This window comes from Pleurodeles waltl, chromosome 4_2 (assembly GCF_031143425.1).
Source record: "Pleurodeles waltl isolate 20211129_DDA chromosome 4_2, aPleWal1.hap1.20221129, whole genome shotgun sequence".
Classification (NCBI taxonomy): Eukaryota; Metazoa; Chordata; class Amphibia; order Caudata; family Salamandridae; genus Pleurodeles; species Pleurodeles waltl.
The window spans coordinates 745,785,048-745,805,620 of record NC_090443.1 but is presented as its reverse complement, the minus strand read 5'-3'; the positions used below and the strand labels follow the sequence as shown (position 1 = coordinate 745,805,620).

The window sequence follows — 20,573 nt, the reverse complement described above, 5'->3', positions numbered from 1 at the left end:
ATTTAAAAAATGTGCATAATAAAATAACAGTGGCCCAGACATGCTGTCCATTAGCATGGTATAGACAGTGTGCAAGGGATGTTACTCCCTAAAACAGCAGGTTTCAAGCCCTGTAGCGACCGCCTCAAGCAAATGTCTGTGACAGATCTCCATCAGATTTGCCTGTGGTGCTTGGTGTCAAGCAACGAGTTCAAGGCCTGCAGAGGCTGCACATTGATGAACCTGAAGCCCATCAGGGAACATGAGGTGAAACACTGTCGCCAAGCACAAGAAAGCTCCTTGTTGGGATTGTTCCAGGAAGTGCTGTTCAGCCAAAGTACATTATCTGTCCCTCTCCCATTCCCAGAGTTGATGGAGCAGCTCCAGAAGTTGTCTTAGCCATGCTCCAAGTCTTCAGGTGAACATAAAAAACAAAAGTTCAAGTGGAGTGTCTGCTCCCTTGTGCTACTTCCATTTGCTCAAACCCTTGAGGGGGTGGCCCAATCCTTTTTGATCTCGCTCCCTAAGTCAATTCCCAGCTGGTTCTGGCACAACTTGAGTTTCCGGGGCCTTCAGCAATGCTGCACTAGGTTCAGGAGTTCCTTGCAGCCATGCTTTGTCTCTTTGGAACCTTTCGACTCCCTCTAGTACACATTTGAGCCCCAAGTAATCAATAGGCCCTGCACTTGGGACACCGCTGGCAGGTTTTCGTTTGGTGCTAGCTGGACTCTCTGAACCCATATCTCCTTCTTCTCTTTTAACCCCAGTTTCCGTGCCGCAACTCACGCTGACATTGCGCATTTCAATGCCAACTTCGCCACCTGAGAAAGCGGATCCAGTTCTTTCCAATGCCTGTCAGACCTAGATCGAAGTTGTACTTGAATCCAACCGAAGTGCCACTCCCTCTTCCTCCTCAACCTTCCACCGCTTGACCATCCGCAGGGCTGTTAACACTCTGAGCAATTCATTATGGCTTGGACATCACTGATTCCATAGGACAGGCTATTGGAACCAATGTTGTCATTCACTACCATGTGTGGTTGCGCTCAACTTGGTTCTCCAGCAGTGCCCAGTCCTCCCTGATGGTCATACCCTCCCCTATTCAGGCACAAGGCTCACTCCGCTCTCGAGCAGTTTATGAAGAGTAGGGCTACAACTTGCTTCCTGAGCCTCCTTGCCCAACCTCGCAGCAGTTTCACCATTCCTTTCGTGGCTTTGGCCAAGGCACCCCATACCTCGAGCTGTTGAGTCACCGCAGGAAACTCAAATTTTTTGTGACTGAGGTGCCCACTGCACCCATGGCCAAGGTCAACGAGTTGCACAGTCCACCACTCCCCTCACAGCCCCACCAGCCAATCCTCTTTAATGTGTCCTTCTAAGAGTACAGCCACCCGGTGGGAGGCAGAATCCATCAATTGTACCTCGGTTGGCAGACCCATCCTCTAAAACAGATGATGCATCTCATCTCATCCACAAATGATACACCTTCCCTTCCCGGCCACACCTTCCGCCATGCCCCCAGCCAAAGATGGAGGACCAGCTCTTCATTTTGCGTCAAAAACTGCAACCCTGTTGTCCAAAGAGGCTTTTGAGAGGGTGCCAACACCAGACGTAGGATGTGTGGTTGTTATTCCTGCTACTTTCTGGTGCCCGAGAATGACTGAGGTCTTTGACTAGTTTTAAACCTTTCCCCTCTCAACTCCTTTCTCCGAAAGGAGAAATTCAGAAAGCACACCGTATCCCAGGTCATCTCTGCCTTAGACCCTGGAGCCTGGATTGTGGCATTAGACCTGCAGGAGGCCTATTTTCATAGGCATCTGGCGTTTATTGGTATATACCTGCTTCTTCCGCACTTTATATTACTTTTAATCCATTCGGAGTATTGTGAAGTCTTTATTGATCAGATAATGAAGCCTTCTGACGGATAAAATCTGGACTATAGACTGTAGTGGCTGAGCATGTGCTATCAAGAGACACTTCTGCTTTCTCCTTATTTCATGTTTTTGTATATGTACAATACAGTGGCCGCCGCAAATCTCAAGGGGAGTAGCCGAGACGGAAGGGGGTGAAAATTAAAAAATAAATTATATAAACGTACCTTTACCACAATGCCACCGCCTCGCTTGTCGCTCGTCTTCCCTCGATGTAGTGTCCCAGCGTTCACTGAGACACCAGAACAGGATCCCCAGCAATATTGGTGCTGCCTTCATGCTAAACCAAGCATGAAAGTAGCGTCCGCATTGATCTGAGCGGCTTGGACTGCCTCTTGAATACAACCCTGGGGTCTGTGTAGTTTTTCCATCCCAGCTGTACAAAGACGGGTTGGAGAAACCTAAGTGTGCGTGTGTGATTAGCCAGCCTGAGACGGCCGGCATAACACACATGCACACATAGGGATACTCTCTCCTCCTCCCTCCCACCTCCCGTGGCCCAACCCCGCCCCTCCCTTCAAATGCTGGCTGAGCCAGCAGCAGAAAAATAAACCAGTAGTAAACTATCGTTTTATTTTTCTGCTGCTGGCTCAGCCAGGGGGGGTGAGACTCCTTTGCCATTGTGAAGGAGCCGCCCCTGGTATAATATCCCGTTCGGAAATCTTTTTTCAAGTCCCCAATTTCGTTTGAGTGGAAATTAAAACAAATAAAAGCTCAATAATTTTACATAACGGTGCACTAGTTATTGCTGTCTTGTTCTGTAGTCCCCTCCACTGAATATCAACAGCTGTGACTTCCCAACCCTCTGCTTGATTTACTGTGTCCTCCCCGCCTTCACTTGCCGTTCTCCCCTTATACTCTTACTCATTCACCATCTCCCTTCTCCCCCTGCCAGCTCGTCCTCTCCCTCACCTCTTACAGTGTTGCTCCCTAGCCCTTTGCTTTCCCACCTAGCTAGTATCGCTGCACTTGCGTCATCTGCTGTCTCGACCCACTCTCATGGCCCCTCATGTCTCATTATTTCTTTCGCCCTCTCTCTCTCTCTCTCTCGTCTTCCCTCACTTGCTTTCGTCGCCCTCTCATTCTCCTGCTCTCTCTCATCGCCTCCTCTCACTGGTTCCTTCCACTGTCTCCTCCTTTTCAGTAGTCTCCCCACTTCGTCCCGACCCCTCCACTCTCCCGACCCTCCACTCGCCCTCCACTCTCCACTATCATGCAGCTCCTGTCTTTCCTGCACCCCATCTCGTTTGCTGTTGGTTCCTGTAATTTCCCCTCTCTCTCTCACTCCCTCTTCCTCTCTCCTGTCCATTTTCTCTTCACTCCACTTGTCACCCTTCTATTTACCCCCCACCTGCTCTCTGGCCTTTTCTGGTCATTGTCCCCACCAACTCTTTCTGCTCCCCGTGCAGCAGCTTCTCTGGGCACCAGTGCCAATCACCAGGGTGCTAGAATATGCAAGTTACATGTTCCTTCAGATTTCTGAGAGCACAGGTTCCGTCCCTACTTCGTCTTTGGAGTGGTCTCTCTGGGTGCAGATTATATTTGCTTAACATTACTGAGCGTCAAAATAATAACATGCCAGTAATCCACATAACCTCGCTGTCTGCCAGTCTGTGTTTACTTGTCCGCAATCGATAAAACCCTCAGCGTGATTGGATTGAGCGCACACGCATATTATCAGGTTAGTAATCCAGATCGGCCTAATTTGTACCATCGCTGTCATGACTGTGATCCCTTTACATCCCTGTTAGTAAAGCACCATAATTGTACACGGTAACCACACAGCCCCCTTGGTGTGATGCACCATCACCAAAGCAGCTGTCCCTCCCTTGCGATCATGGATCCCTGCAGCTGCTGCAGGCCCTAGGATGTGCACGATCAGAGCAGGTGTGGACAGGTGGCAGCGCTGTCGGGGTGTACCCAAGCTGTGGTAGCCTCTACACACATGACCCCGAGCTGGTCAATCTCTCCTGCCCATTAGTATCGGAAGCTGCCGAGGACCCCGGCCAGGGTGTCGAGCTGACACCGATCCAGTGTAGCAGGCCGTGAAGAACTAACAAGGCAGGCGCACCAGGCAGCTCATCTCTCAAGCCCCTGCCACCGCTGCGCAATAATATTTGGCATGCGGTCTACAGTTTTGTCACCACTGTTTGTCGGGAAGATGTGTTGTGACATATTATGCGAAAGAGACCTGGAACAATGATTATCTCACTGTGAGTTAAGCAGAGGATGGGTTCACGCATGCACCTAGTTCAGTGAAAAAGTACGTCTTTTTCGGTCTGATGTACAGTCGACTTAAGCCGTTTTGTCCGCTTAGTTAGAAAATCACTGGGAAAAAAACCATATATATGAGCTGTTAATTCATTGGTGTGTTTATTTATCGTTCACATTTTGCTTCTGCCGCCACAGCATACAGCAAGGGGCGCTAGGTCAGCCCGCATCAGCCATTGGCTTTCGTGCACTGTGAGTAATGGCATTTTGCATGATCACCTGTGCACATCCCCTAAAAAGAAGTGCACTCCAGTTTCATGGCTGGTGTGCAAGCAATTTGCTTACCTGTGATTTCTTTACATTGTTTATCCATTTTCATTTTTTGTCAATCGTCTTTGTGTGTTTAAAGTATGTCTTTAGGTTACAGCAGTTCAACGCTAATAGTGCATTTTATTTGCACCAACGAGACACATTTTCATCAAATACACCTTAAAGCTAAAAGCCGTTTCTGTACCTGTTCTTTGTGCACTGGCTAGCTAGAAAGCACCTCTGCCCTTGTATTAAAATTATACGCAGTGATTACATTTTTGATAGCAATTCACTGCCAAGTTCGGGCATCGGCATGCTTAATTACTGTCTCTTTATTGTGTGCTGTATGTTTGCAACAAAAAAATAAAATACTAACACTAGGTTGCCAAGGCCAGATGTTTTGGCTTTGGCAATCCTCGCTGCTTTTTGTAAAGTATTCGGTGTTTTTGAAACTTGCTGCCTGTGAAAAATTAGAATGTGTGACACAGAATAGTGTTGCTTATTTAACGTACCTCATAGAGGCCTGCTTGCAGTTATAACGATTCACTTCAGTTCAGATTCGAAGTAGCAGGTCTCCAACTGTAAATATTGGCTTTGCTGCACCCACACCTTCCACGCGAATAAAACATCAGATGACTAGCCCAGAAAGGCCAGATAATGTGAAGGTTATCTGTGCTCTTTGGGCTCAACTTGCTTTAAGCCAAAGTATTGGCTTTCACAACTCTGTTTTTTCCAGCTAAAATGCTTTCAGAACGAAATTCTCTGTTTTACTCACTGAATGTCCTTTCTTTGCAGCCCGCCTTCCACTGCCACGTCTATTGCAGTCTCAGGAGACTTAGAATCTTTGCACGAAGACAGGAGGGGGGGAGAAACGTTAAAGCTGCATCTCGGTATCTCAGGTATGGAAATAATAATTGTCCTAATATTTACGGCTAATCAACCTAAGTTTTACATGCGTTGTGTCATTCAAGAGATGGCATTTCCAATTCTAATGCTCGACCCAACAGTTTAAAACCCAGTCACAGCTTTCAGAAAAGGGTCTACTTGAAACTGTATGTTTTCTTTGCAGGAGTTGTCTTTGAATTGAGATGTGGGAGTCCCTGATTGGTGCAGTATGCAAGAGATGCAAATTTGGCAACTGGGACCAAATGTTTGGAATTAAGATTCTGTAAAAAGTTATGTTATTTAAAGTATCTTGCCTTATACAGTAAACCAATCTGTGTGCAACTAAGAGTACATTGCGAGGTTAGGCCAGGTTACACCAGATCTTGTAAAAATGCCTGAGACAGCCTAATGGGACCTGCCTGGTGAGATGGCATCTACCGCCCAGAAACTATTTCATTGTGATCTTTTAAGGGAGATTGCCCCTTTTCTAGAGTATTGTGGCAGCCTTTGTCTAATCCTACAAAACAATGTTCGTATAATGTTACTTGTTTTGTTAGAAGGATTCGTCATTCATAGGCTCTCTCTTCCCGTTTGGAGCACATGCTAGCATATTCTATAGCTTAAGCTCCCTTGTCATTCTAAAGAGTTTTGCCACACCTCATTTGTTAGAATTGTCCCAGTAAGAATCATTGAAGGCAAAAAAAACACATGTACTGGTTGATGTGAGCATACAAGGGTAGAACTAGGCTATTGAGAGTCCACTCCTCAACATCACAACTGGCCCATTTGCAATGTGGTATGTTTATTTTGCATCTGCGATTTTACATCACATGCCAACTTTATATTGCAGGTAAATACTTAGCAGGGTTAGTAATTCTCAAGTCTTAGGTGAAGAACAGCACCTTTATAAAAATCACTGTCCAACACCACTGACACTCTAAATCTGCTCAACACAAATTTTAGTTTTGCTAGCAGGTTTTAAGCACTGGATTAGCACAGTGCCATCCACACTGAGCAAGAAAAGCGACAGAGTTGTTTGCCATTTTGCAGCAAAGTTTTGAAGTATAGGATTACCTTATGCTGGGACACCAAGGTGGAAAACGACAAAAGCTTTATGTATTTCTCTCTTGTTGGAGCTCATCAGAGAAGCATAGCTGTGTTCAGACACAAAGAAGCACCCGGTATAAGTGTAAATAATGCCCTTTCAGGTTTATAGTGCTCCATGAATTATACAAAAAATAGAAGTAGGCACCCTGAGGAGTTCTCAAGTTTCAGGTGAAGAGCATAATTATAAGTTGGGTCATAGTTTCCATGGGAAGACTGTTTAATGTTTTGCTAATACCTTTGGTGCCGTTTGAGGAATCTGCACAAAACTTTCCAAAAAATGTTCATCCACTTTAGCACCTCCTTGGGAAGTTTTGGGGTGATGATCAAGCAGAAGCCAAGAAAAGGAAGGGGGAAGGGGGTGTTGCCAAAACATTGATTTTGCATGTAAATCTCCACAGGAAATGTCTGTGGTAGACACAAACAAAATAGCTGTACACCAAATTTGGCAAAAAGTCGGACCTTAACTCAGGAAGTATGAGTTTAATGATTTGGTGTAAATCTATCCAGCCGTTTAAAAAACAATTTGTGATTAAACATGGGCTTGAGTTGTTCATGAAGGGGTTTAAAGTAGGTATATCTAGATTGTTGGTGCCCAGTTATGCGCTGTTTGCTACTTCAAAGGGGGCTATTCAATCCTGATTGGCAGGCCACAGCATGAAGAATATGTTGTGGCAGCCATTACTGGACTCTAGGGCATTGTCCTCATTGAAGTGCATTGTAACAGATGCCATGTTTTGAAGGTCACAAAAAGCAGCACATACAAAGTGCAATGATAGACTTATTCAGTCATTTTCTGTTGGGGTTATTCACATTTTAGTCATTCTGGTGAGTGCGTAGTTAATTTTACCATATGAAAAATGCTGCTGATCTGCTGTTATTTGATGAACCATGTTTGAGACAACGGTTTTCTTTGTCTTGGAGGGTATGGAAGGTGCCCCAACAACTAAAATGAGGACATATTGTCATGCTATCTTCTTCAGCCACGTAAAAATAAAGTCTGATGTTCTGATTGAAACGTACTTCAAACCGCAGCAGCAGCAGTCTGTTGTTTCCCCGGTGTTCTACTGCAGCTTCCCACAATATATATATATATATTTTTTTTATTTTTAAAAATAAGCAATGTAATAAGCAATATTTAACTTTGATGGCAATCCAATAGAAGTCCGAAATTTCATAAAGTATCACTGGAGAAATATTAATAAAATACAATAAAATATTCAACTATAATATATGAATCAAGGGATTGCCTAAACTACATCAAAATGTATAAGAGATCATATCAGTATAAAGATTAGAGAAATAAAGTATGAAAGTGAGAAGAAAATAAAGATGATGTCATTAGAAGATTCAAACCTAATAACGACAATATTTACAACACAATAGCAATGCAGTGAGACAGTATATCGGAGCCAACATAAAATAGCAGCAACCCCATCTTATATCTTAATACATGAATTGTAAAGACAGATGTTTTTGATAAAGATAATGTTATACTATGTTTCATAAGCAACTGACGTGAAAAACAAATACTAGTTTTAATTTTCTGTGCATAATATATGGCATTCCACCACACATAATAGGAAAGGTTCAAAGTAGCTTCTCAGTGATATTTGTTGTAATGCAATTGCAATAATTATATCCACTAATCTCCCTTTCATTGGAAACAGTTGAAGTTCAACAGCTATGCTTCAAAGGAAAATATTTTGCAGGGGTAGGCAAACATTAGTATGAAATATAATATAGCCGTAGAGCCCGCGGTAGCGAGCTCTACCAACCATTAAAGGCCCGCTCATGTGTTAAAGGCCTGAGCGGAAGGCCTATAATAAGGGAGTGGTCTTTTAATTGCCGGTAGAGCCCGCTACAGCGAGCTCTAAGGCTATTAGAACATTCTGCCACAAGAGGTCAGAATGTTTTAATAAATATAACAAAGTCCTCATGGAGCCTGAGGGGATTAAAATCCCCTTGGGCTCTGTGAGGGCTTTGTTCACAGCTGTTGCTAAGAGAACATTAGAATGCTGACACTCGGCTTTTACCAGCCAATAAAAGCCCGGAGGACTCCATTGTCCATAATGGAGATCCCAACATTCCAGTGTTCTAATATACATCTTTTCCCAAACAGGTTTGTAAAAAACCCAAACAAGACTACACTTTCAGAACATATGTCTAAGAGTATTATGGGGGAAAAAATGGCATCACCAGCAAGAAGTGAATAGTAGAGCATTACATTTGTAAGTTGAAACGAGACTAAAACAATTATAAACAAAACGTTTGGGTAATGTTGGTGGCAACCCACGTAGACAAAATCTTTGTATTTTATTACATAGTAAAGGTGAAAGAGATCTTTCAAGTACCTTTGCCCATTTCACCTCCTGTTTTACTCATGATGTCATCAACCTTAACACCATTCAATAACAAATATCGTACAGAAGCTGTAGTGGGTATGTTAAACTCACATACATTTATAACACCTTGAAAAGCCCAAGCTAACATTGACATTGGTGCACATTGTAAAAATGTAGGAGGAGTTTCTTTTAATATCCTATGTTGTTTTGAACAGTTTTTAATAAAATATACTTCTTGTAATTGAGCGAAAGGGAGTCTATAATTATTATCAAAACGTTGATGTACTTGAAAAATACCTCTTTCAGTCCAACTACAAAAAGTAGTCTTACTGTTAAATGTAACATATTTATTGTGCCAGATAGGTGAGGAAATAGGCATATCATTATCATCTATTTTATCATTAAAAAACGTTATATAGTTTACAAATATCTTTGAAAATTGTTAAATCTAAAGAAACAGGATTTTGTGATATGGTAATAAAATCAGGTAAAGTGAGGCAGGCAATGAAAGACTTCTCCAGATCAATCTATATTGGAGAGTCACAAGAGGATGATTCCTGCATCCAAATCCAATGTAGCTTAAGGAGGAAAAAATTATGATAATGAGATGAATTAGGGAATTTAACTCCTCCTCATTCCTTCTGTAGTTTTAATTTATACAGAAGTATTCTAGGTATTTTTGTTTTGCCATAAACATTTAGATAATAATAAAATATCTATCTTCTTAAAGAACTTTGGTGTATATATAGTGATGTCGAAAGAGAGTATAGAATAAAATCATAATTTTAATAGTATCATATCTATCCCTCAGATAGATATAATGGACACCATATGTTAACTAAACAATCAATTCTTAGTGTTGTGCCTGTGTGAACAGTATGCGCTCTCGCTTGACTCTGTTCTGTACAGTAAGGCGCTGTAAGCCTGCCCATTGCTTACCATTGCAGGCTTCACTGTCACTCTTCTCACCAGCCTTGTAATTGGCCAGCTTGTGTCTTGGAGTCACTTCCTGTTTATTCTCGCCACATGGGCCATTTACAGATTGATTTCTCCTGATTAATCTCAGTCCGCTGATAGCACTGTGTTTGAGGTACCATTTTTTTTCCTCTGCTGCAGTTCTACCCTCCCTCCCACAGATTCTCTGTGTTGCCGCCCCTTGACCTTGCTTGCTCATATCCATATCCTCACCCCTTTCCCCCATTCTTGCTTGCACGTTCCGCCCTCTCCGTCCCATCCAAAGATAATCACTATGACGCGGAACCAGTGCCATCCGTATTATAGCACTTTTTGAGTATGTTTAGTATTTTTTCCTCATCTGCTGCTCTACCCTTCTATCTACCAATTCTGTGTTCCCCTGTCGTCTTGGTTGCCCATCCTGTACTCCCCGTCCAACTTGAAAAAAAGCACTATGATATGGCACCAGCGCTATCCACTTTATAGCACTTTTCAACTAAGTTTACTTTTAGCCATGCTGAAAAGCATCACCTCTGTACAACATGACTAAAAGGCATTGGCAAAGCCAGAAACTCACACAGATGGGAACTACTGCCTTTGCCACTGCTTGTTTTGTTTTGCAGGCAGCACATGGGCCTTGAGGGGGAAGTGCCATGTGTGGCACGCCTGAAGCCATCTTGATGTTTTCAAAGCCTTAAAACCTAAAACATTTCCCTTAGAAATGAACAGAATGAGGGGTTTCTCTTTTTTCATAGAAATTATGGTTAGTGCTCTGGGCAGCAAAAATGACAACACGTTTTCAATGAGTAGATCATTCTGAAATGCAGAGAGAAACAAGTAGTCTATCAGTTAACTCCATAATAATCAACTGCAGCATCACTACAGGGCTCTAATGAAAAGATAGAGCGCTAACATTTGTTCTTCAAGAGAAAGTGAGGCACTCCAAAATACCATTCTGCTGAAAAAGGAGTTATGAATTTAAAGCCTGTCCTGAGGATCAGGATAAAGTAAATGGACATTTAGAAGTTAATGCAGTAATGAAACCAGAAGGTTAAAGATTTGAAGGTAGGTATGGATTTTTTTGTAATGATAAAATATAAAAAGCGCTAGAAAGTGACAAAGCATTTTGCCATTTTTATCGCAAATTCTTTAGGGGCAGGAGTTGCAAGTGCCATCCACACAGAGCTGAAAATTACAAAAGCCTTTTACCATTCCAGCCACATTATTACAGCTTTCGATTGGTAAAATACCTTCCAAGCCAACTTGGAAGGAATAAAAGCAACTCCTGACACATGTTTCGCTCTTATTTAAGCCCGTCAGAGAGGTATAACTTTTCCCAGACACAAGGGAGCAACCAGTGTAAGTCAAAACAATGCCCTTTCTGGCTTAAAGTGCTGCATAAATTATGAAAAGAGCAGGGAATCCTGGGTAGTTACCATGTTTCACGTGGAGAGCATCTCTGTTATATGGAACACTACAATTCCGCCAACAATCCAAATCTGCTCACCTCAAATGTGTGTTTTGCGAGCAGAGTTTTTAAGCTTAGGATTAGCACAGTGCCATCCATGCAGAGCTAGTAAATGACAAATCTGTTTGCCATTTTCCCAACAAAGTTACTATTCATAGGATAAGCAAATGCCACCCAAGCTGAGCTGAAAAAAAGGCAGAAACCTTATAGCATTCCAGGCTCATTATTACAGCTTTGAAATAATAATTTTCTAGCTTGATATGGATGGCACAGTGCTAACCATATGCATGATTGTTCTCTTTCCTCTCTTGCGGGCCATATGTAGCCATTTGGTGCTATGTCCGTCCTCCCATAACGTCAGACATGTGCCTCTGAAGCCCTTGTACAAGATCACCATCTTCAGATTCTTTTTTCCACCATTGGGTCTGAAGCAACTGCTGAAGCTGTATGGACACCGAAAGACGTTCTTGAGGAAAATCTACAGCTTGTAAAAGAAAAAAAGATAAAAACAAAGAACAGAAGGTGGAAAAACATCAAAACACTGATAATCACCAGAGAAGTAACCAAAGGTCACTAGAGAAAAGAGCGAACTGGGTAAGTAGTAGACCACATGGTCAGAGAATACAGAGAATGGGAGAGAGAACCACCCTGGGAAATGGAAAATACTCTTTAGGTTCTGCCCCTAGTGCCACCAAAGGTTTGCCCAGAAGAACAGCCTTGAGGTCTTTGACGTTGAAAGACGATTGAGAGAAGTAGAGAGCCAGACTAGGTGGATATTCTGGACCCCAAGAAACAGGCATCGAAGACTCTCATTGCCAGAGAATGAGCACTCAAAATCGAGAGAAAAAAGAGATAGCTTAAAGACGAAATGGCGACAGTCCTCCAGAACACAAAGGATTTTGAGACTTCAATGAGAGAATTCCCTATTCACTCGAAACCCTTGGGAGAGAAGAGCAGGGAGGAAGAAGAACAAGGGGAGCTCGATCCATCAGCAACCTCGAGCCACAAGAAGAGGAGCAAGAGATGTTCCTCTATGAGGAGTACAAAGACAACCGGGGTATGTTCCAAGACACTGAAAGCGGCAACCAACAGTGACAGGACTTCGAAAATGACTCACCTGAGGAAGCTGTTGACACATACCCGTTGAGAGCTTCACCGCCCTCCAACATTGCGATGTGTAATGTCACTGTAAAAAGGGCCCCAGTCAAAAACCATCTGTATAACCAGATTTGGACATTTTGGTCCTAATAGTATTGGTTTGATAGGTTATGGAATGTTTTGAACATATATTTGATGGAATGTTTTGAATATATATTTTTGATTGATGTTGTATTCAATATATTGTTGGTAGATTGATGTGAGTTTTTTTAAAGGAGAAGATTGACTGACATTTGCACCCACGTTTTAGATAATTTGCGGTAAATGAATGTAAAACTGAATACAAAGTTTATGATTGCTAAGTTGAACAATTTAAAATGTTTTGCAGTTTACTTAGTCCTCTTTACACAAATTAGTTGTTGTGTCTCACAAACATATTTATGGGTGTTTGTTAGAGGATTTTTTCTCAAGTCATTCCTGCCTTTCTACCTTTTTACTTTGTGATTGTAAAAAGGGCAGAGGATAAGTATGGGGTACAATTAGGAGAGGATAAGATTCTTTCCACTTAGAGGTACTCCTGCCATCCCAAAGCAAAAACAAATAGCTTTCCATGCTGCCAAGCATCCTGGACCAGGTAAGAGAAGTTGTCAGAGAAAAAGCATCATGCAAAGTGGTAACATTTAGAATAGAGAAGTACATACATTTATCCAAAGGCCCGGTTGACACCAAGAGCAATGTGATGGTGAATTCCATTATTGTGGCCATGGCAAGGAAAATAGCAAACTTCCCAATATCCTCTAGACCCCCACTGGAGAAAGAAAGCAAGAGAGGGAAAATGGTTGATAGAAAATTAGAGAGGGGGCGGCAAAACAATAGAGGATCGTAAACTCTAACAAATTCTTCAACCGTTATACCTCCAGCCAGTGGGAAGAGGGAACTCTTAAAACACCTCCCAGAAATATACCAGAAAAGTGGAGCTGCACTGGTAGAGGAGGGCAAAATAATCGCCAAAACATGCTTGAAATCGGCATTAGAGTGAGTCAGACCAAAGGAAATATCACCCCTGGAGTAGGAAAGGCACTGCCTGCAACGCTGGGTGTGGTAACTCCTACAAAAAAGAGCAATAGAGAGAGCGCCCACTGCAGAAATCAATCAGTCAAGCAAACTACTCCGCATATAGCCCAATCACAAAGCCAGACAATTTGCTAAGACCAATTCTGCACCTTTGCTTCTTAAATAAGTTCCTAAAAACTCAAAAATTTAAAATGGCCACACTACTAGAGATCATCCTGCAGCTGCAGGAAAAGGGCTATATGACAACCATAGACCAAAAGGACACATAATTACACATCCTCATCAACTGCAAACATAAAGGCTATCTGCGGTTCATAAAGCAAAAACAAAAAGTAAAAAAATAAAATAAAAAAAAAGTGAATATCTGCGGTTCATAGTCAGAAGAAACCCTGCAGAATCAAATCAACACCCACAGTATTCAGAAATTGCCTAGCCATAGTGGTCGCACATCTAAGAAGGAAAGGAGTACATGACTGCTGTTAACTGGACAAATGGCTAATCAAAGCAGGCTCTCACTTGCATTGCAAGAAGGACACTAAGTCACGGACATGCTTCACAGACTAGGTTTCGCTATATAACTAGAAATGTCTTCAACGAAACCGGAGAAAGAAAAGGTTCAATACTGTGGTGGCAAGAGCCTTCCCTACCTCAAGAGGATTCAGGCAATATCAGAACAGTCTCCCCACTACCGCAAGGGTCAGTCTCTAACAGTGAGAACTGTGGGGAAGATGATGGGCATGATAGACTCGGGCATCCCACTGATCGCATATGCATGGTTAATCACAAGACCCCTACAGGAATGGCTCCAAAAGCAGTTGTCTCAAGCCACAGGGAGGTGGGAAGATCCTAGGGGTTAAAAGACACAAGGAGTGCTGGAAGAGTGACCGTGATCACGCATTAAATAGAAGCTGGGGGTGCACATGGGGGAACTAAAAATCAGAGGACTATGGAAGGTGGAAGAAGTGATCCAACACATAACTGTCCCTGAGTTATAGACAGTCTTCCGGGTCTTAAAGGACTTTCAGACACAAGTGAGGGGAAAGACAGTGCAAAGACAGTGCAAATCCAGACAGACAACATGACCATGAGGGACAAGGTCGCATGGGCTGTCAAGGCTAGCCCAGGGGATTTGAGGATGGCCTACAGACAGAAGCAGACAGGCATCCGTATGACTAGGAACTAAATGAGCTAGTGCTCCAAGAGGTTTTCTGGCAGTGGGGCACCACAGAGATTGATCTGTTTTCTTACGTACTTCCTAGACAACAGTTTAACATGTGCAGTATCTCCACCCAGATCAGCATCAGTGCCATAGTGGAGCCTCCACCTAGTGATCACACAGCTAATGAAGGCACCATTTGAACTGCTACACAGGCAGAATTGCGGGTACTGACCTTGAAGACCACCTTCCTTAATTATGAGTACATCACTGCACAGGGTTAGCGAGCTCCAAGCACTAACCACCAAAGAGCCCTACCTGCAAATACTCAAGGACAAAGTAATCATTAGGACCAGCCAATGCTTCCTACCAAAGGTCGTATCACAGTTCCCTGTCAACCAAGCAATCCAGCTGCCAGACTTCCTTCAGCAACCAAAAACATAAGGTGAAAGAACTCTGTATACATTAGAGAGATGCAGGTCTGTTATGTACTACCTTGGAAGGACAAGGGAGTTCAGAAAAAAGTCAGTTTGGTGAGCCTTTAGGTGTGTCGGCAAAAGATAAACAGTGACCAAGAGCACCATCACAAGATGGACCGTACAAGCCATCCATCATGCTACCAAAAAGCAGTCTTGCTCTTGGAAGCAAGAGCCACAGCGTATTCCATAAGGGGAAAAAAAGGAGCCACCTTGGCCTTCTCAGCAAATGTGCCCATAAATGACATACATATGGCAGAAACATGGTCATCGGTCCACAGCTTCACAAAACACTATTGTGTGGATCTTCAGGTAAACAAAAAGGTATAGTTAGGACAAAGAGTACTGAAGCACCTGTTTGTGGAACCTTATTTTAACACCACCTTCAACAGTGACCACAAATGCCTCTACAAAATCAATGCACAGCATGCGAATCCAGAGACAGAATAATGCGGCAAAACAAAATGGTTGCTTACCACTACAAGTAGTTTTACAGCTTGAAGAATTTTCTGGATTCACAGGCAGCTCTCTACCTTCCTAAGAAAGGAGTTGAAACAAAGAGGGTATGATACCCTAAAATATAAAGGAAACCAACAAGGACTGACAGAAAGAGTCGCCAAGGGAAACAAAAGAATCTGAAGACGATGACCATACACACGGGGGCTTCTGTGGCGCATGTCTGACTTCATGAGAGGTCAGACATAGCAACATATGGCTACAGATGACGCCCAAGAGAAGGGAAAAAAAAAAAGAAGAAATACGAGTACTAAAAGGAAGATTCCAGACCAAACTACTAGACGGCAGAATAATGCACAGCATGTGAATCCAGAAAATTCTCCAAGCTGCAAAACAACTCCTACTGGTAGGTAATCATTTTGTTGCACTTCCTCTGTCATGATGTCTAGGTAGCATCATCTTTTTATAGTTGGTGACCCTTCATCTGGAAGTTAGCCTTTCCACATCGAGTTAGCAGTGAGCACGAGTTGCCTAAAATGATTTTTAGTACCTAAATAAAGGAACTGCTGTTCTGGTCTGCAGTGATTCCTATAGTATGCGAGTGTCTTGGTAAAATGGAAGCTAATTTTGGGAGTAGATGTTAAAAATCCTTATTGTTCAGAATATTTAATTGTGTGGTGGAAGTAGGTCACTTGCAGGGAATAATTAGCCAGGATAAATTATTTTGACGTGGCTCAAGGAAACAATAACATGGTACTCGGGGTAAATATGGGATTATCCTTCTTGCTGTCTGCTTGCTGAAAGTTCCCAATTATAGCACTGCCTGGGAAATCATACTTGGATTTTAGCTCACCAGGTGTCGGTGACTGAGTGGATTAGAATGTCAGGAGAGATAGGCAGGACTCTTAGAGTATTTGAACACTTGTTCCTATTCAACCCTTTAATGCTTAGTTTTGGCAGACGGCAGGTCCTCGCGTAAGTAAAGGGGTTATCCACAGTGAGCTGCATGTATTTGTTAGAGAGGCTGTGAGTAGGGATCGGAAGACTCAGCAAGTGTCTAAAGTGTAGCCTTTTAAAAAGATTGTCAGTGCAACCACTGTCAGATGTGTTGTACACCACAGCTGGGGTGGCATCCTTAGCATAAATATGGCTTATTGTTATTTGATGTGTTGTGAAGCTTTGCATTTTAGAAACTGCTGGACATAATAACGACCCCTTTTTAGGTCGAACGTAAGTGTTCAACCTCGGGTATACTTTTAGTATACTTGTTATGGCTTAAAGCAATGTCATTTGTTGGTCGCAGTGTCCTTTAAAAATTCTTGCTTGCTATCGGTCAGTTCTGCCTTCTTCTCCCTACTTTTTCTGTTTCAGAGCAGTGACCAACTACTGTATTATTCTACTGTGGTTTCTTTATCTTTTGCTGTGACAGACTATTTTTGTCATTTCTTTGGTGCTCCCCTTTCACTGTCTGTGTTTTAGGTTGGTAGCTGCTTGCATTTTATTGCAGCATTCCGTTTCTCCCATCGCCTCAGGTGTTGCTGACATTGGTTTTGGCTTTATTCCAATCCTGTCCTCATTTACCTCTGGCTCCTAAAATAAGCTTATTTTACAACAGAAACACCCGGTCATTTAGCTCTTTTTGCTCACAAAAGCCACAATATGCCCTTTCTGGTGGAATGTAGCTAAACCTAGAAACAATGATCTGAAACTTGCTGAGCCTCATATCGCATCTTGAATCTCTCTTTCCAGGGTCCCTCCGAGCCAGCACTCACATCATCGCACACCGGGCATTGCTTATCTCCTTTATTGGGGCCATACATCTTCTCAGGCTACTGCTGCTGGTTTTCATTCTGTTAAAATAAAAATTAAATATTTTTCAGCCTTATTTTCCAATTTCGGTTCAGATTTCTGATGTCAGTAGCCACAAATGACCACCAAAACATGGCAGGAAAAGACGAAATTATGAGACAGGTTTGACCAATTTATGTGGCACAAAAAGTCCAGTTCTGGATTTACAATGCCAATAACTCGAACTCAAGAAAAAACACCTATTGCACTGCAACTGCTTGTTAGTATTGTGCAACTATGCACTCCACTATTTAGTAGTTAGGTTTGTAAAACTTTGTAAAAAAATAATTTGCAGATTCCAGGTAAATCCTGAAGACCTCAACCTGAAGTCCTCAATGTTCCATATTGTAATTGTCATCCTCAGACTTTTTTTTTCATTCATCTCTATCTGATACATCCATTATATCAGACTCCAAAATAGAAACATCTCAATAATTCCCCATCCAGAGCAAACAGGTGGTTTTGGACTTTTACAATTTCCTTTTCTTTTTTTTTTTTTTATTTTTATTTGTGACTTTGACATAACACCTTTTAGGTTCTGTCCCAAGTACCTTCCAGAAGGTCTGGGAGCTAATGGAATCCTGCCATATGCATGTAGTTTTTGTTCATGGTTGGGGTCCAGTGATCTTTTTTTGTTTTTGTTTTTTAAGACCTATGGCCAAGACAAGGCTTTATGTTTTGCAGGAAAGGATAACCATTCTGGAGTCATTCAGGACGCTTCGCTTAATGCAGGTAATTTTTGTGCACACATCTTGAGCATGTAGTCCAGTAAGGTATCGTCGGGCCCTGGAATGGCCTATAGTGCTTTTTTCTGATTCACTCTGATAGTGAGAATAGCAATTGCAAAGAAGGCTGAGTTACTTTTTGAAAGGGTAATGATGTGAATTTGAATAGCTTTTAATTTTGTTATTTAAAAAAGTGTTGAGCTCATTCCATAGAGTTATCAGGAAGTGATTGGAGTCGAAGATGGAGGTAGAGATCATTAAGCTCTGAATAGATATATGTGTCTAGTTTAGTGTGGCTTGTCCTTTGGTGGCAAGGAAGTTTTTTTTTTTTTTTTTTTTTATTGGACCGCTACCCTGCAGTATTCCTGTTGTGCATCTATGACAGATCTGACCTGAAGGTTGCTGGAAGAAACTTCTCAAACTTTACACTGACCCCTGATGGTTGGGAATAGGTTAACATCTGTCTTTTCACTAAACATCACGTCTCACTTTGACATTGTTTTTTTGTTTGAGACTTAAATGTTTTGTGGATAAGGCACACAGTATTTAACTTCTCTGCATCCAGGCACTTAGTTTGGTGTTTTGCTTTGTAGAAAATCATCTACTCCATACTAATATGTTGTCACAGTTGAATCTGCTTTGTGGAAAAGGAACACATTTTATTCTGCTTTCCCTGCATGGCAGCCCATTTCAAGTTATTGGTTCAGTGTTGATTTAACTTTGTAAGATTATCTTTATAATGCTATGGCATTCTTGAGACTAGTCACAAAAGAAATTCACCAGATAATCCAGTGGGGCATGATGGTAGCCCTGCGTTAGACCTGACAGCCTTAGAGTGGTCATCCCCCAACTTTTTGCCTGCCTCCCTCTATTTTATTTTTACCTTGAGTTTAGGTCTCTGCGCACTTTACCACTGCTGTCCAGTGCTAAAGTGTGTATGCTCTCTCCCCTAAACATGGTAACATTGGTTCCTACCCAATTGACGTATTTAATTTACCTGTAAGCCCCTAGTAAAGAGCACTACATGTGCCCAGGGCCTGTAAATTAAGTGCTACTAGTGGGCCTGCAGCAGTGATTGTGCCACCGACATAAGTAGCCCTTTAACCATGTCTCAGGCCTGCCATTGCAAGGCCTGTGCGTGCAGTTTCACTGCGACTTCGCATTTAAAATTACCTGCCAAGCCTTAAACTCCCCTTTTACTTCAAATAGGTCACTCCTAACATAGGCCATAGGTAACCCATAGGGCAGGGTGCTATGTAGGTAAAAGGCAGGACATGTACTTATGTGTTTTGCAGGTTCTGGTAGTGAAAACTCTTAAATTTGTTTTCCACTTCTCACTACTATGAGGCCTGCTCCTTTCAGACTAACATTAAAACTACCCTCATATACCTTTACGTGGTAGATTCTGATCTGGATCATATTTAGTATTGCCAGAACAGTAATATAAAGTCCTACTTACTGGTGAAGCTGGATTTAATATTACTATTTTAGAAGTGACACTTTTAGAAAGTGGGTATGTCTCTGCACTTACTGCCATATGTGCCTTACAGCCTGACTCCAATCCACGTCTGGTCTGTGCTGGTTGACAGCTCCCCTTGTGCATTCCACCCAAACAACCACAGGACACTCAGCCACATCTGCATTCATCTGAATACTGAATGAGTCTTCCTGGGTAGGAAGGGTGGAGGGTCTCACACATTTCAAAGACCTATGGCCTGCCCTCACACAAAGGACTGATAATCCCCCACAGGGACCCTGGCAGACAGAACTGGGCTGAAAGGGGGACTTGTGCACCTCAAAACCATTCTTTGAAGTTTCCCCCACTTCAAAGGCATTTGTGGGTACATAAACTGCGTCTCTGACCCCACCACATAAGACACTTTGGACATTCCATCAAGAGAGGAGTCTTTTCTGAACGGCTTTCCCCTTTTATACTCCAAACATAACCCACAAATAATTATTCTTCCACCCAGAATTCTGTTGTGCAGTCAAGGTAGAACAACAACGCTCTTTTTGGGTCCAGGCGACGGAGTCTTTCCTCTTCTTTGGTGTGGTGAAGAGGAGCAAAGAAGGAAGGCAGGGTGATGTTCTGGCCTACATGGAAACGAGTGACACCCTGTGGTAGGAAAGAGGCCGGAGTTTTGAGGAGCAGTTTGTCTGGATAAAAGGTTGTATAAGGAGGGTGCGTCAAAAGCACTTGCAGTTCGCTACCCTCCTGGCCGATGATATGACTACTAAAAAGGCCATTTTGATGGTCAACAGCCTAAGGGGACAATTTTGTAGAGGCTCAAATGGAGCGCACATGAGAAAATTAAGGATCAGGTTGAGGTCTCACTGAGGCAAAATAAAGTGTTTGTGGCAATGTGCTGTAGACCTTTAAGGAACCTAGCCACAACTGGTGACTTAAAGAGAGAAGATTGGGCCGGCAACTACAAAAATGCAGAGATTTCTGATAGGTAACCCTCAACTGTGCCAAAAGCAGAGTCTTGGTGGGCCCAAAACAGGGTAAATAAGAGAACTTGTGATAGAGGTGCAGAACAGGGGTCGCCATTGT

General features: G+C 42.6%; 1 protein-coding gene across 1 annotated transcript in view; it reads left to right on the top strand.

Annotated features, from left to right (window-relative positions):
- The window catches only part of EEIG2 (EEIG family member 2), a 290,983-nt gene that overhangs the window by 148,270 nt on the left and 122,140 nt on the right, over positions 1-20,573 (top strand). Inside the window, exon 6 of the mRNA XM_069232405.1 lies at positions 5,226-5,329. Within this exon, the coding sequence (XP_069088506.1) occupies positions 5,226-5,329 (104 nt within the window). The remainder of the gene's footprint in view (positions 1-5,225; positions 5,330-20,573) is intronic.